Source organism: Diaphorina citri, unplaced genomic scaffold (genome assembly GCF_000475195.1).
Source record: "Diaphorina citri unplaced genomic scaffold, Diaci psyllid genome assembly version 1.1 scaffold3241, whole genome shotgun sequence".
Taxonomy (NCBI): Eukaryota; Metazoa; Arthropoda; class Insecta; order Hemiptera; family Psyllidae; genus Diaphorina; species Diaphorina citri.
In genome coordinates this window covers 1-17,894 of record NW_007380651.1, presented here as the reverse complement: position 1 = coordinate 17,894, position 17,894 = coordinate 1, and the positions used below count along the sequence as shown (strand labels likewise).

The 17,894-nt window shown below is 40.0% G+C and overlaps 1 protein-coding gene across 1 annotated transcript; it reads right to left on the bottom strand.

Annotated features, from left to right (window-relative positions):
• Nucleotides 1–269: 269 nt before the first annotated feature.
• LOC103520124 (dynein heavy chain 10, axonemal-like) lies at nucleotides 270–16,537 on the bottom strand (the record flags this gene model as incomplete). Its single annotated transcript, XM_026831366.1, has 22 exons — nucleotides 270–491; nucleotides 1,648–1,754; nucleotides 2,548–2,697; nucleotides 3,384–3,456; nucleotides 3,495–3,581; nucleotides 3,940–4,080; nucleotides 5,041–5,204; nucleotides 5,395–5,469; nucleotides 5,644–5,718; nucleotides 6,155–6,164; nucleotides 6,792–6,956; nucleotides 7,611–7,732; nucleotides 8,727–8,811; nucleotides 9,521–9,751; nucleotides 10,042–10,286; nucleotides 11,371–11,632; nucleotides 12,778–12,912; nucleotides 13,106–13,142; nucleotides 14,685–14,896; nucleotides 15,626–15,673; nucleotides 15,862–15,985; nucleotides 16,394–16,537. Coding segments are annotated over 22 exons (2,914 nt in total), but the record flags the coding sequence as incomplete, so codon positions are not given.
• Nucleotides 16,538–17,894: the final 1,357 nt, after the last annotated feature.

Here is a 17,894-nt window from a genome sequence, read left to right as displayed (position 1 = left end):
TCCCATAGCGTTCCGTCGGGTTGACGTCACGTAGAGCGGGGTAGATATCGTGTTCTGACGGGAGACGCGGTGAGTAGATATTCGGGGAAAAAGAAGACAAGAAAGACACCTAAATATGGCTACTGAAGAATAAAGACACCTAAATATGGTTACTGAAGAGGAGGAAGAAGAAGAGACACCTAAATATGGCAACTGAAGAGGAAGAAGAAGGAGATGAGACACCTAAATATGGCTACTGAAGAGGAAGAAGAAGACACACCTAAATATGGCTACTTGACGACGAGGCCTACTCCCATAGCGTTCCGTCGGGTTGACGTCACGTAGAGCGGGGTAGATATCGTGTTCTGACGGGAGACGCGGTGCGCCTCGGCCGGTACGATGAGCAGGATGGGCAGGGATTCGACTAGGACGCGGGGCAGAGGCGGTGCGAGGCAGCCGGCCTCGAGATCCCAGTGGGCGCCTTCCAGATAGAGCCCGGTGACGTAGCAACCCTGCGGGGAGAAGAAAGGTTGAACATAGAATAGAATATACCTCTTTCCTTCCTCATTTCCTCAAGTGAAGTGTTTTCATTTATCCTCGCGCCACGGGCCAGATATCTCCGTGACACCTCATTTATATACCTGCCTCGGTGGTGTAGTGGTCAAGGCGCTCGCCTGGTAAACAGGAGGGCGTGGGTTCAATCCCAGCCGAGGTATGGAATTTTATCCTCAAAATAATTTGAGAATTTGACCACAATAATAGTAATAGCCTACTGCTGGAGTAAAGGGACTTTACAGTCCTATTCGAGCAGTATAAATAAGCACTATTATTATTATTTATACTCCTAGGATGAGACTGAAAAGTCCTTTTACCGCCGCAGATTGGAGTGTAGCCTACTGCTGGAGTAAAGGGACTTTTCAGTCCTATTCGAGCAGTATAAATAAGCACTATTATTATTATTATTTATACTCCTAGGATGAGACTGAAAAGTCCTTTTATCCCTGCAGTCATCAGATTTGACTACTAATTGCTACGGGCCACCCTTGAGTTCTGTAGAATAGCTTCAGACTGTGGCTTACTACAGACCCCACGCCTGATTTCCCAATAGGTGAGTACTACTGTAGACCTTATGTGATGGTATTTTGAAGAAAAACATTGGCGGTCCAATGATCACGCATAAGTTCAAATTGAACAATATTGATGCTCAAAGCAATTTAAATCAAATACATGAGGACACCACAAAGTAAGCCGGATTTTTTTTTTGTCGATGGTGGGCATCGAACCCGGGACTTTCTGTATGGTAAGCAGTCTTACCTTATTTCTCTGGATTTGCCTCCACCAGCACTAGCAGACTGGGGCTGAATATTGATCAGATTGGAGAAAATGTCCTGTGCTATTTCGTAGCAATCTTCTACATTAGACTCCTGTGGTCTGTGTCGTAGTATGCCTCTCATCAGATGCGCGATAAGTGACACAGTACATATTTAGGTGCTGGGTCAACACGAGAACACCAGAAATAAGCCCGATTTTTTACTTTCCTTATCCTTTAGGAAGGAAAGTAATGTAATCGAGTCAAATTTTCGATGGTCAGATTTTATTATTATTATTTTTTTTTTAGTCGATGGTGGGCATCGAACCCAGGACTTTCTGTGTGGCAAACAGTCTTACCTTATCCACGTATTGTTCTCTGGATATGCCTCCACCAGCACTAGCAGACTGGGGCTGAATATTGATCAGATTGGAGAAAATGTCTTGTGCCGCCTGCGTATAGTAACCTGAAATAAAATTGAGCAAATTGGGGTTCTATCATTAAAATCAAATCTTTTTTTTTTTCGCCCTTTCCGTGTACAGACGGGGTCGGCATTTTTTCGTCAGCCTCTCAATCAGCCCTAACTAAGGTGATTGCTTTGGGCTGACATTTGGTTTTGTCTACAAATTTTACGAGTGGATGCCCTTCGTACTCAATCTTTGCTATTTCTTTAGAAAGGGAAAGTCAGGCTGGTATACTCCCTGTTTAATGTCCCCCACCCAAACAAGGGTTCTATCATTAACATCAAATAAAATAAGAAAAAAATACTTTCTCTTTCGCTCAATTTTGTTTTTGACATAGAAGAAACAAACCAACCAAAATCCCCACAAAAAGTACTGAAAGCCCCACAAAAATTACTGAAATCCCCACAAAAAACCTGCCATGTTGTAAAGTTCACCAAGTACAAATGGTACGTTAGCTATTTCCTCGTTCAAATGGAGTCCAAATAGCTCAGGAGATTGATGTGAGGGTAGAGTCTCCTCAATATAGTTCAGGGAGAACCACAAAAACTACTGAAATCCCTACAAAAATTACTGAAATCCCCATAAAAAACCTGTTGTGTTGTAAAGTTCGCCGCCAAGTACAAACGGTATTCTTACCTATTTCCGCGTTCAAGTGGAGTCCAAATAGCTCAGGAGATTGATGTGAGGGTAAAGTTTCCTCTATGTATACTACTGAAATCCCCACAAAAACTACTGAAATCCCCACAATAAACCTGCCATGTTGTAAAATTCGCCAAGTACAAACGATATTCTTACCTATTTCCGCGTTCAAGTGTAGTCCAAATAGTTCAGGGGATTGATGTGAGGGCAGCGTCTCTTCAATGTAGTCCAGGTAGAATTGTTTGGTTCCCGGGGGCGGTATTCCGTAGCCGGAGTAAAAGTGAAAGTCTTCCAGAGTGAAATCACCTGGAAATTGTGAAAAAAATAAATAGATTTGCCAGCTTTGATCGTCATCTGGAATGAAAACAGCAGTCTGTGAAAACAGCAGTCTCAAATAGACCTGCAACAACGTAATGGGTTAATATAAGTAGCCAGCCTAGTTAGCTTGGAGGGTAGCGCGTCTGCCTTGTAAGCGCTAGGTCAATTACCGCCCAGGGCGGATTTTATCCTCAACGGAAAAGGTTCGTTCTCGGAACGGCTGGCTTTCTCCTATCCTGTCTTCCTTTTCTCTTCGCTCTCGGGACGATAAAACCTTAGCAGTTACAGTTCCCTCTATCAAACCTTTAAAGGGAGGAAAACCCCAATGAAATGCCAAATCATGGGATTCATCATCATCATGTTTATCAATCCTAGGATTGGTTTGTAGATCGCCACTCGTCTCTATTTGATGTTTTCGTCTTCATCTCCGTGTAAGAGCTGCTCCCGGAGTACTTCACAACTTGATCGATGTAATTCAGTCGTGGTCTGCCTCTTCCTTGTCTTCCTTCTCTCTTCCGTTCTATGATGGAAACCATGTATCCGTTGTGCCGGTAAAGGTGGCCTATCCATTTATGTCTTCATGTCTTCTATCTTGTAGCATTTTCCAGATCTGTCTTTTTAATCATGAGATTAAAACTCGGAATTTACTTCATTCGTTCGACAAAGTTACTTACCAAGATATTCATCCATGTAGGTTTGTACTGTTCTCCTGTCGTAGCTATCGATTACTCTTCCTCCATACATCACCTGCCAATGATAGAAAATATTATTGATAATGTAAATGCGATCAGCATGAGTCTGTCAAACTCCGTCAGCACCGAGTCGTAGTTATTAGGCGGCGGTGCTGATTCAGATTTATCCTCATCATACCACTAGGGAAAAAAAAATAAAAGGAATTTATAGAAGGAAGCAAAATGAAAAAGAAAACCGGAGCCCCCTGGACGGACGAAAGAAAAAACCAACGTGGAGAAAGAATGAAGAAGGAGAGAAAGAGAAAGAAATGAGCAAATTAAGTACCTAAATACTTTCGTCAGCTCCCATGGCGTAGTGGTCACTGCGCTCCCCTTGCACAGCCTAAATCCAAAGTTTCAGCCATTGGTCCGTGTGTGTCTGTCTGTCTGTAAACAAAATATCTCGAGAACGGTAAGAGCTAGAGACTTAAAAATAAAAAAAAAAATACAAGGTGACTCACCTTATAAAGGATGGCGTAATAAACTCCGCTCCCATGACCTCCTCCACATAATTGCAAATACTCTGGTACACCCTGTCCATTCTGAAGCATCGAATCAGCATGAGTCTGTCAAACTCCGTCAGCACCGAGTCGTAGTTATTAGGCGGCGGTGCTGATTCAGATTTATCCTCATCATACCACTGGGGGAAAAAATAGAAGGAATTTATAAAAAGGAAGCAAAACGAAAACCGGAGGCCCCTGGACGGACGAAAAAAAACCAACATGGAGAGAGAATGAAGAAGTATTGGGAGGAGAGAAAGAGAAAGAAATGAGAAAATTAAGTACCTAAATACTTTCTTCTGACAGTTTCATTTGTCCATACACGGTGGGTTTTGAGTCAGCTCTGTGTGATACATTCCTAGAGTGTATCATGCCCATGATTAATTCACCGGGTATGGAGTTGATATTCAAAGGTGACTTGGAAAAGTTCATACTGGATAAATATTCACGCAACTTCAAACTTTCATTTTTAATTTTGAACCAACCAAACATAGGTAGCAAAATAACACAAAAAGTAAGTACGCTTTTGATTCAAGCTCATGAGTATGATTACTATTTAACAATAGTTAATGAAAGTTATTGTAACCCTTTCAGCTAAGCTGGTGTGAAATTGTGCATTAGGTATATTGTTTTTCGTGGTCCTTAAGTTGGCCAAATTCGAAAAAAAGGAATTTTTATTGTGTTAAGCATAAATGCTTGTCACAAATGTCGTTTCCTGCTTGATAAACTACGCTAAATTTCATGACATGACTTGGACTCGAACCACCAACCTCCAGATCCGAAGTCCACCGCGTTATCCACTGCACCACTGAGATTGCTTAGAGAAAGCAATTTATTTGAGTTATTTTGTCACAATTTTTGGTGCTCATTGCAGCATTGTAGGATTTCTCCAATATCTCAATGATTTTTTTTGTTTTTTAAGAGGTTTGATAAAGGGAACTGTAACTACTAAGGTTTTATCGTCCCGAAATCGCGATAAAATTCCATACCTCGGCTGGGATTGAACCCACGCCCTCCTGTTTACCAGGCGAGCGCCTTGACCACTACACCACCGAGGTAGGGCTTCTTCTGGATTCCACAGACATTTCTACTAGACTCACCTTCCGAACTACAACTGATAATAGCTGGTCTTCCAACCCTTGCGCTGTCACTGAATAGTTGATAACGGTGGCTTTCGTATATAAGCTCGGGTCAAATGTAGGATTCGGGATCTTGGTTGTCAAATACAGACGGAAATTGACATCATAGTCCACTTCTTTATCTCCTGAGGAAAATATTAGAATAGAATAGAATAATATACAATAGAGTAGAATAGAATACAATAGAGTAGAATAGAAATGATTGATTCCGTGACTGGCTGTTGCGGGGCCCACTCAGCCTCGTGAGGAAAATGAGTAGCTATGACATATGAATGCTCATAGCGACCGGTGCCAGCATGGTAGGTAAACATTGGCTCGGGTCAAATGTAGGATTCGGGATCTTGGTTGTCAAATACAGACGGAAATTGACATCATAGTCCACTTCTTTATCTCCTGAGGAACATATTAGAATAGAATAAAAGAATAGAATAGAATAATATACAATAGAGTAGAATAGAATAGAATAGAATAGACCTTGCTTATCCTGCACGAATAGGGCGAAAAAGTCCCTTTACCCCCGAAATCTAACCATTTGAACTCATATATTTGATGGGATAATAATACAAACAACAGTAAGATCCGGGATCTTGGTTGTCAAATACAGACGGAAATTGACATCATAGTCCACTTCTTTATCTCCTGAGGAACATATTAGAATAGAATAGAATAATATACAATAGAGTAGAATAGAATACAATAGAATAGACCTTGCTTATCCTGCACGAACAGGGCTAAAAAGTCCCTTTACCCCCGAAATCTAACCATTTGAACCAAGGTCTCATATATTTGATGGGATAATAATACAAACAACAGTAAGATTTATATCCGTCTCTTCTTGAAGCTTCTGTCTTTCAGTCATGGCCCCTGAAACACAGTTTAATTTAACAGTTTTATACTTTAGTGTACTGGGCTAAGTTGACACTGGTTGCTAGATCGACCAGGAAAAGTATCTTTTCCCGGCCAAGGTATCTTTTCCCGGCCGAAAAACCAATTTTCGGCCGTATTTCGACGATTTTTTGACCACCAAAAGTTCACCCCTCAGATTTGGAGGTCACAAATTTGTTTTTACAATCACCGTATGGTACCTGACAATCTCAAAGAATAAAATCGTTTACCCTCCGATATCTATTCATCTACCTTTGTTACTGTGTACATTTTAGGGTATCTTGAAAAAAAAAATCATCAAGTTCAATGGTTAATCAGAAAAGCTTCGCTTTACGTAAACTCCTTTGTGACCACTTGATTTTGTAGGAAATTTTCTCAACTTTAAACGTATGTTTTTACTTTGTACATGAAGGGCGTGGTTTAGGAGTTATGGGTGGAAAACTGAAAAAAGTGCCAAAAGTATGCACTTTTTTCGAGTTTTTTTTTTACCTACAGGCTGCTGTAACAGCACTAACTTTTAGAACTGTCTGACTTACAGTTGAGAAGTTGCGGTTCCCCTCCATGCGCTTCCATCGGACTTCCCAGTTGACGTGGACTGTATTTTGAAAAAGGCCAACCATTTTTAAATCTGTTGAGTGATTGTAAGTAAAACCTGTTCTCTAACTTTTTTATTACGTAAGACGTATAGCTACCTTCTTTTCTATTTCGATACATGTGAATTACATTAAAATACGTGTACATTCGTCTGAGTTTGAGCTCAAAAGTCCGAGTAAGGTCTACAGTTCACAGAATTACTACATAGTTATTATTTTTATTCGTTTTCTTACCTCTAGATAAGATTCCAAAGAGTACTGGTACATTGGATTAACGTTGGATATATCCGAAAACACAAAGAACAGTAGAGCACCTCGTTTCGCCACGGGTCGATAGCCTTCTCTAAGATTGTCAATATCAATAGCCGTGGATTCAGCGAGTTTTAGCTTGTATGACACCTGGGATGAGAAGAAACGAGAAATTTTATATGGGTTACAAACAAGGAATGGTACTTGGCGTGAAATTTAGGAACACGGAGGTTTTTTTTGGGGGGATATCAGTAGTTTTGATAGCCTTCTCTAAGATTGTCAATATCAATAGCCGTGGATTCAGCGAGTTTTAGCTTGTATGACACCTGGGATGAGAAGAAACGAGATATTTTATATGGGTTACAAACAAGGAATGGTACTTGGCGTGAAATTTAGGAACACGGAGGTTTTTTTTGGGGGATATCAGTAGTTTTGGAACACGATAACCCTGTCCTAACCCTGGTCCCGAGACGGTTCCTTACCTTCAACTGGATACCTTAATACAGGCTTCGAATACTTATATTTAAGGGGTTTTTCTTACCTTAAATTGGTGTTCTTTTCTCTCTCTCTATTTCTTTACTTTAAGGTTATTCCAAGGTTGTTTTTCCAAGGTTAAAGAACGTTACTTCAAGATTGTGTTTTCAAGGTTAAGCTAGTTTTTCCAAGGTTAAAGAAGGTTATTTCAATATTGTTTTCCAAGGTTAAAGAAGGTTATTTCAAGATTGTGTTTCCAAGGTTAAGCTAGTTTTTCCAAGGTTAGAGATTGTGTTTCCAAGGTGAAAGGTTATCTTAAGGTTGGTTTACCTTAAGGTTGTTTTTATCCTCGCGATTTCTTATCCACTTGAGGGCCTGAGTCTGCGGATCAATACAGAGGGGGAAGTGGCACCCCCTGGTAGACAGGATACCGTTCTGTATGGAGAGCTCGTCTGGGGGGAGACCCTCGGAATTCCATTGGGATATCATGAGAACACGATAACCCTGTCCTAACCCTGGTCCCGAGACGGTTCCTTACCTTCAACTGGATACCTTAATACAGGCTTCGAATACTTATATCTTATATTAAAGGGGTTTTCTTACCTTAACTTGGTGTTCTTTTCTCCCTCTCTCTTTCTTTGTCTCTCTCTCTCTCTCTTTCTTTACTTTAAGGTTATTCCAAGGTTAAAGAAGGTTATCTCAAGATTGTGTTTCCAAGGTTAAGCTAGTTTTTCCAAGGTTAGAGATTGTGTTTCCAAGGTTAAAGAAGGTTATTTCAAGGTTGTTTTTCCAAGGTTAAAAAAAGGTTATTTCAAGGTTGTTTTTCCAAGGTTAAAGAAGGTTATTTCAAGGTTGTTTTTCCAAGGTTAAAGAAGGTTATTTCAAGGTTGTTTTTCCAAGGTTAAAGAAGGTTATTTCAAGGTTGTTTTTCCAAGGTTAAAGAAGGTTATTTCAAGGTTGTTTTTCCAAGGTTAAAGAAGGTTATTTCAAGGTTGTTTTTCCAAGGTTAAAGAAGGTTATTTCAAGGTTGTTTTTCCAAGGTTAAAGAAGGTTGGTTAGAGATTGTGTTTCCAAGGTTAAAGAAGGTTATTTCAAGGTTGTTTTTCCAAGGTTAAAGAAGGTTATTTCAAGGTTGTTTTTCCAAGGTTAAAGAAGGTTATTTCAAGATTGTTTTCCAAGGTTAAAGAAGGTTATTCCAAGGTTGTTTTTCCAAGGGTAAAGAAGGTTATTTCAAGATGGTGTTTCCAAGGTTAAGCTAGTTTTTCCAAGGTTAGAGATTGTGTTTCCAAGGTTAAAGAAGGTTATTTCAAGGTTGTTTTTCCAAGGTTAAAAAAAGGTTATTTCAAGGTTGTTTTTCCAAGGTTAAAGAAGGTTATTTCAAGATGGTGTTTCCAAGGTTAAGCTAGTTTTTCCAAGGTTAAGCTAGTTCAAAGAACAGTAGAGCACCTCGTTTCGCCACGGGTCGATAGCCTTCTCTAAGATTGTCAATATCAATAGCCGTGGATTCAGCGAGTTTCAGCTTGTATGACACCTGGGATGAGAAGAAACGAGATATTTTATATGGGTTACAAACAAGGTACTTGGCGTGAAATTTTAGGAACACGGAGGTTTTTTTTGGGGGGATATCAGTAGTTTTGGTCGCGTTTGGTCATGGCTCGATATCGATAGCCTTCTCTAAGATTGTCGATGTCAACAACAGCGCCGCAGGCAAAAATTGTGAGCTATACAATCTATAGAAACTAAAATTTTTAGGACCGGCCGCAGGCAAAAATTTTGGTTTCAAAAACCAAGTTATCCAAAACACAACGAATTTTTTGAAAGTTTTGGTCTACAATAGTAAGAGAAGCATGCTTGTCAAAGGTGTAATCTTCAGCGCCGCAGGCGGAACTTAAACTTTTCAGTAAGTAGTAAGTAGGTACATAATGTACCCTTTAGCCATGAGTCAGTTTAAATACAAGTACATACAAGACGAGTATTGCCCTTTGTTTTGAGTTCTACAATGGAGGAGTTGCAATTGGAAAAATATTATTAATAAAAGGTCGATTCCTATGTAAAAAGTTGTGAATCCTAATCTGAGATCAAAACTCGGAAAAAAGTAACTTTAAAAGGTCGAAAATTCAATTTTTAATTGCCGTTCTAATAAAAAAGTTCGAAGAGTTGTGACGTCAGATTTCACGTCAAAATGCGCAGAAACGCTTGCGCACAAACAAACGAAGCGGGAGAACTTAAGGTTGGTTTACCTTAAGGTTGTTTTTATCCTCGCGATTTCTTATCCACTTGAGGGCCTGAGTCTGCGGATCAATACAGAGGGGGAAGTGGCACCCCCTGGTAGACAGGATACCGTTCTGTATGGAGAGCTCGTCTGGGGGGAGACCCTCGGAATTCCACTGGGATATCATCACGTCATCGCAGAGTTCCTTCTCCAGACGGAAGTCCGACACGATGGGGATGGAGAGTTTGGTGATGTTTGACTGAGAATAATGTACAATAGAGTAGAATAGAATAGAATAATATACAATAGAGTAGAATAGAACACAATAGAATAATATACAAGTAGAATAGAATAATTTGCAATAGAGTAGAATAGAATAGAATAGAATAGAATAATACAGTACTGGTAGAATAGAATAGAATAAAAAAAAGGATAGATTTCTTATAAATATTGATACTAAAAAATAATAATGCCCCACGAAGGACAAGAGATTGTTAAAGTGGGAATATTAAAAAAAAAAATAAAATAAAATAAAATAAAATTGCCTACCTGCCAATCGACATAGACCATCTGCTGTCGAAACTCCCACGTAAACGCGGACGTATAACACAAGAAAGCCCCGCTCAGCAAACAAGCTCCAATGAGTTGATTCCGATTCTGCTCCAATGTGGCCAAATCGGCCGTCCAACGAATTTTTTCCCGGCCAAGGCCAGAGATGAGCTTGTCAGCGGCCTCCAGCCTTCGCATCATTATATCCGTCTCTTCTTGAAGCTTCTGTCTTTCAGTCATGGCCCCTGAAACACAGTTTAATTTAACAGTTTTATACTTTAGTGTACTGAGGTAAGTTGACACTGATTGCTAGATCGACCAGGATAAGTATCATTTCCCGGCCAAGGTATCTTTTCCCGGCTTAAAAACCAATTTGCGGCCGTATTTCGACGGTTTTTTGACCACCAAAAGTTCACCCCTCAGATCAAATTTGATTTTACAATCACCGTAAGGTACCTGACAATCTCAAAGAATAAAATCGTTTACCCTAATTTTTGTTTGTCCGATATCTATTCACCTACCTTTGTTACTGTGTACATTTTAGGGTAAAAACCATCAAGATCAATGGTTAATTAGAAAAGCTTCGCTTTACGTAAACTCCTTTGTGACCACTTGATTTTGTGGGAAATTTTCTCAACTTGAAACGTATGTTTTTACTTTGTACATGAAGGGCGTGGTTTAGGAGTTACAGGCGGAAAACTGAAAAGAGTGCCAAAAGTATGCACTTTTTTCGAGTTTTTTTGCCCCCCAAAAGTTATCCCCTGGGATTTCAAGGTCGACAATTTGCTCCCACACTCACCTCAGTATACCTAACAATCCTGGCTAGGAAAATTGTTTAACTTTGAGAAAAAATTTCCGACCAATTTTCGGCCACCTACTTGACCTACAGGCTGCTGTAACAGCACTATAAATGAACATAAAGTAAAGTTTGACCATTATGTAGGAAATTTTGTGTACTTTACTTTTGATTCCCATCGAAAAATGCGTAGGAGTTAGGTATAAGCGAAAAACTAAAAAAAGTGCAAAATTTCGGCCGTTTTCTGGCGGTTTTTCCACCGCCAAAAGTTCTCCCCTCAACTCTTGAGATCTCGATTTGAGTATGACACTTCCCCCACCATACCTAACGATCCTATGGGGAAAAAAAATTGTTTGTTCTAATTATTGCAAGGTGGACCTATTTGACATTTAGTCCAGTCAACAAGGACTGGATTTCTTACCCACATATTTGACATTTAGTCCAACCTAATTTGTTTAATATTCAGTTTATTATTATTCTTGATTTGATTTTTCGATTTTACTTTCATGTAATGATTTAAAATCAAGACTTACCCACATATTTGACATTTAGTCCTGTCAACAAGGACTGGATTTCTTCCACCTCCTTATTCAGGACGGTAAGGACAGCATTAGCCTCATTCAGCTCTTTCTCTAGGGAGGCCACACGGTCCATTTTTGGCTTCACCATCTTGAACACGGCGCAATACTCGAGCACGGCCTCCACGAACTTTAGGAGGCCAAAGCCGGCCTTCGAGATGAGCTCCATCTCCTTCATTTTGGTCGAGGTTTGGAGATGAGCGCGAATCATTTGTTGCTGGAAATGAGAAGGTGGGAAAGAGGTAATTGTTCAGAAGGCACATTGTTACAAATATTTAGGTTATTTACAAATATAACACGGCGTAATACTCGAGCACGGCCTCCACGAACTTTAGGAGGCCGAAGCCGGCCTTCGAGATGAGCTCCATCTCTTTCATTTTCGTCGAGGTTTGGAGGTGAGCGCGGATCATTTGTTGCTGGAAGAGATAGAATAAAAGAAATGGTAGAAAAGAAATAGAATATTAAGCAACCTCCCTCCGTGACCGAGTGGGTATCACACTAGGCTTGCACGCCGGAAGTCCCGGGTTTGATTCGGTGCGGGCTCGAAGATTTTTCAGCTTTGTGCTTGGAGTTCGGGGTGCACTCAGCCTCGTGAGGACAATTGAATAACTACTTTAATAGAGTAGCGACCAGTGGTCAGCCTCGTGAGGACAATTGAATAATTTTTGTCGATGGTGGGATTCGAACCCGGGACCTTCTGCATGGCAAGCAAGCGCGTTACCACTGGACCAACCGTGCCCCCTAAAGTCCTTTGGCCAGACTAAGCTGGAATATGCTCTGTTTAACGTCCCCCAGCCAGAGTAAGCTGGTAAGGTATCTTATTCCTATATCTTCAAAGTTCGATATAATTACCTAATATAACATAAGATCTGCCCTGGTAGTAATTGATATTCTTGTCCAGTACGTTCTCAATGACCGGAGTAAATACATAAACATGAGTAATACCTTTATGCTTATATCGGTTGTTAAATCCATACTAAGGATCACAGGAATTTGTGATCCTTGTTTAAATTGTAGGAAAGAAATAGAATATTAAGTAGCCTCCCTCCGTGACCGAGTGGGTATCACACTAGGCTTGCACGCCGGAAGTCCCGGGTTCGATTCGGTGCGGGGTCGAAGATTTTTCATCTTTGTGTTTGGGAGTTCGGGGTGCACTCAGCCTCGTGAGGACAATTGAAAAACTGCTTTAATAGAGTAGCGACCAGTGACATTACCAGTGTAAAAAGATTATTGAAATATGGAAATTGATTGCAAAGGAGGCACTTAGTAATGCTGTGATATCCTCAAAAGTTGTAAAAAAGCTCTGCTTTACCACAGAGAATCTGATATTTAATTTGATCTTTTTTTTCTATTATATTCTACCTGTTTCTGCGTAATGTTATCGCAATTCATCTCCTTGAGATTCTTAAGAAAGCTGGGATCTCCCAACATCTGCTTGGCATTCTTCCAATTGATTTCTTTATATCCTCGCATGATGAGAATGGACTCAGAAACGATCTGAAATTTAGAAAAGCAAAAGGTTTGATAGAAGGAACATCGTCCCCCAGCCAGACTAAGCTGGTCTACTCCCTGTTTAACGTCCCCCAGCCAGGCTAAGCTGGTCTACTCCCTGTTTAACGTCCCCCAAACAGACACAGGATAGACAAGGTATCTTATTTCTATATCTCCAAAGTGCGATATAATTACCTACGGCATCCTCGCATGATGAGAATGGACTCAGAAACGATCTGAAATTAAGAAAAGCAAAAGGTTTGATAGAAGGAACATCATATGTAATGTAATGTAAAATGTAAATGTAAATGCAGTTTTTTTGTGTTATTATGTCACAACTTTGGTGCTCACTGCAGCTACCTACGGCCAGACTAAGCTGGAATATGCTCTGTTTAACGTCCCCCAGCCAGAGTAAGCTGGTCTACTCCCTGTTTAACGTCCCCCAAACAGACACAAGATAAACAAGGTATCTTATTCCTAAATCTCCAAAGTGCGATATAATTACCTAATATGACATAAGATCTGCCCTGGTAGTAGTTGATATTCTTGTCCAGTACGTTCTCAATAACCGGGTCTATATAGTAAATCCAATGTTTACCTACCATGCTGGCACCGGTCGCTATGCGCATTTATACGTCATAGCTACTCATTTTCCTCACGATGCCCGCAACAGCCAGTCACGGAATCAATCATTTGCATGATACAAATTTCTTGACCCCGCCGGGCTAGAGACTTGAGAAAATCCGACTCACCGAAGTTCAAAACCTAGAAATAAAGGGTGTCCCAATAAGAACGCAAGATTTGAAAGGGTCCCCGCCGGGAATCGAACCCGGGTCTACCGCGTGCAATGCGAGCGCAGTGACCACTACGCCATGACCACGAACAAAACGCGAATATCGGGAAGAAAACGCGAATATCGCGAACAAAACGCGAATACCGCGAACAAACCGCGGATACCGAGAACAAACCGCGAATACCGCGAACAATCCGCTAATACCGCGAACAATCCGCGAATACCGCGAAAAATCCGCGAATACCGCGAACAATCCGCGAATACCGCGAACAATCCGCGAATACCGCGAACAATCCGCGAATACCGCGAACAACCGCAGATACCGCGAGCCAACCGCGAATACCACGAGCAAACCGCGAATAGGTGCTTAACACAGAAGAATCGATGATGACCTTCCACTTATGAAAATGAAGGGGAAATGAGTAAATTAAATCCAAACTTCAAACCTATGGTCAAAATGTAGGAGAATCCTCCCCTCAACCCCCTACATTTCCCCTGACCCCCTACATGGTTTTTGGTAGTAGGGGGTCAAGGGGAGGTTTCTTCAGACCTAGATTTTTGTCAGAGCTCATTCTCTTTTCTGCTTTCAGACTGGAAGTCCCTCTCTCCTCTCTGTGATATCTCCAAATATTTCAACATGATTTTTTTTTCAACAAGAGTTTCCATTAGAGTATTTTAGATGACCAAGGAGTCTTTCCTATGTAACTTTTCACGAGAAATCAATCGGTGTAAATGTAAGGGTTCTAGGAATGATGGTTCACGAAATATGCGCTTGTAACAAGCCAATATCAAAAAATTTCGAAAGTTATATCAATTTTTTTATTTTTACACCAGTAGCGACCAGTGGCGGCATTACCAGTGTAAAAAGATTATTGAAATATGGAAATTGATTGCAAAGGAGGCGTTCAGAAAAATCAAACCCAAAAAAAAAAAAAAAAAAAAAAAAAGATTTATTTCAACCAATCAGAGGAAAACTTCATCTTACCTCTGTATCTCTATATCTTTGCTCTTTTCTGTGGCTTTCGATTTCTTGTCTTCTGCTATGGTTTTAGATTGGTTTATTTCAACTAGCAGCTCTTCACAGGCTTTCGCTTTGGTGGCGACAACGACTTTTTGGATGTTTAGTTTTTGATTGAGAATGTCCAGTTCGATTTGGGCTTCCGCGATTTTGTCCATGCCCTTTTGAAGTCTTACGCTCTGGAATAAAATAGAATAGAAAATAATATAAATAGGTATATATTAAAATAGAATAGAATACAACTTGTTTATCCTGCCAGAATGAGACTGAAAAGTCCCTTTACTCCTGCAGTCTAAACATAGAATAAATATTAGAACAGTTTATGAAATAATAGAAGATCCCCCACAAAAACATAAATGTGAAAAAAAAAGCCAAGTTCCTATCCAAAAATGTCGGCCCTTAAAAGTGATGAGATAAGAAAATTGAGACCAAGTCTGCATTCCCAATTTTTCGTGTCTGTTGAAATGCTGGATCTCAATTCCTTCAACCTTCTCTCAATTTCAACCTGGCAATGTTTTCCTTTTATTTTCATTTGAATAATAGGTACCGTATTTAAAGGTTCATTTGAGGAGTCGGCTAGCTTGTCGCCAAATGAAAAGTGAAGCCCAAGTGATTAAAGACCTTAGCAATTTTACGGAAAGGATTAACCCATTTATTCCCACAATTATTTTTTGTCTCGAAAATCGTTCAAACTCACATATAATATGTTGGTCAGTAGGCTTCCAAATGTCTGTAGAAACAAGTTTCAGAATTTTCCGACTAGTAAAAACCGAGAAAACGACTAGGTACTGTTTTTATTTGCAATATATTACAAAGATCAGTAATCTTACGGAAGGCATTAATCGAACCCGCGACCTAGCGCTTACAAGGCAGACGCGCTACGTTCCAAGCTTACTAGGCCGGCTTACCTGTTCTTGATTGTATTGTAGCTTCTGTTTGAGTAAGGTGAGGAAACTCTGAATAAAATCCAAGTAGTGCTTAGGAGTAACGTAATTGGGTCGTTTGAGCAGCAGCATGTATTCTATAAGATACCTGAAAGGTAAGAGGAATAATGTTATCGGATAATCGCAGTAAATTAACTGAAACAATGTACTTGGCAAAATTTTTTAATCCCGAAAAGTTTTTGTGGGGGGATATCAGTTACCTGTTCTTGATTGTATTGTAGCTTCTGTTTGAGTAAGGTGAGGAAACTCTGAATAAAATCCAAGTAGTGCTTAGGAGTAACGTAGTTTGGTCGTTTGAGCAGCAACATGTATTCTATAAGATACCTGAAAGGAAAGCGGAATAATGTTATTGGATAATCGCAGTAAATTAACTGAAACGTTGTACTTGGCAAAATTTTTGAACCCGAAAAGTTTTTGTGGGGGGATATCAGTAGTTTTTTGATACATTTCCTAGTACCATAAATAAAGAGTATTATGTTGAAAAAAAAAAGTGTTGAAACCTGAAATACCTGAAACGAAAACAAGGATAATTAAACAAAAGAAATCGATTGGATCATTGAAGTTAAGTAACGTTTCGCGTGGTTGGTATCTAGATGGGTGACCAGTTGAGGAAGGTCTGAATAAAATCCAAATAGTGCTTAGGAGTAACGTAGTTTGGTCTTTTGAGCAACAGCATGTCTTTTATTAGGTACCTGAGAGGAAAAAATAATGATTGAACACGCGTCTACTCACCCATTCACACTCTCATGGGTGTGTACAAGATGAGAGATGACGGCAGACTTGACGCTCTCTGGTATGGAGGTCACGGGTTCGATGAATTTGGTGGCGACCGCTAACAAGGCTGGTTGTGACCAGGGGTGTAGCCAGTTGACACAGCTGAGAAGTGAAACAGAATAGGTGAAATACAAGACTTTTTTTTTAAGATTGTACCTTGGAAACGCTTTCGCGTTACTTTAAAGAACATTCTTTTCTATCCATGCCTATGCAGGAACGGAAAATTTCGGTCAGAAAATTTCCGCCCTGGCCGGGATTCATGGACGGAATTTTTGCCACCACATACGTTCCTTTTGGATTTTATTGCCCTTTTTGCGTAAAACGGTTTTTTGAATAGAACGTGATGCGCTCTATCTTCCAGCGTTTGAACTGCAGTGATAACTTTTTTTTCGATGAGTTACAGCGTTTTTTGTAAACATACTTTTCAAAGATTTAGATGAAAAATAATTGAAAACTTTAAAGTTAAATATCTCAGTTTGATGATTTTCATTTATTGCCCTTTTTGCACCCAGCTCCTCAATTTGTTTTTTTTTTTTTTTTAGGATCTTCATGTTGTTTTTAACGTAATGAAGAATGTACGATACGTGGTTGTTGGACTATTCAGGGAAATTTCATATCATTCTAGTGCGGAAGTGTAGGGGAGGTACAGCAGAGACATACAGGCTACAATGTGTTAGTTGGATACACCAGGTCTGCACGAAAAAGTTTCCATATAGCATTCCCTGTAAAATAACAAAAATTATAGAATGATAGGTACTTATGTACTATGTTTTCACTTGAGCAAATAAATGAAACTTTATTTATAATAAAAGTATTGGTGAAAAATACAGTTAGAACAGATAAGGAAGTATTACATTGTTTCACCAATCTCCTGACGCGATCCTCAGAACACACTCAACAAAAATAATTTTCAAATTATACTGAAATATTTTGAGCGGGAAATATTTACTCAAAATTATACCTGAAATAATTTTGAGTATTTCGAGAGGGCGTAAAATGTTAAAACAGGAGGGCGTGGGTTCGATCCCAGCCGAGGCATGGAATTTTATCCTCATTTACGTATTTGATAATTAGACTCGTATACTAATGGAGCTCCAAGGGTTAGGTGGTAGAGAATGCCTCCGGCGTTAACCTCGCCTAGTGGTTACCTTCCACTCAAGAGTCTAGTATTTCCTATTTACATAGGGCATAGGGTCGGCGTTTCTTGTCAGTCTCTTCCAGGCAGCCCTATTGTGCACCTCATGGCCTGATAAATTCTTCTCCCCCCTACTTCGTAATGTCTTCGTAGAAGCTTAACCCATTTTTTAGGGCTGTTTGCCCCCACACTTAAGCCTCAGAATGGGCTTTTTGTGTATTTAATGACTTGCCTGGTAACATATATTATCCTTTCTCCTACCGAATATGTAATGACTTACTTGGTGACATATCCCTTCTCTTTGGCCGTGTTGCGGACTGCCGA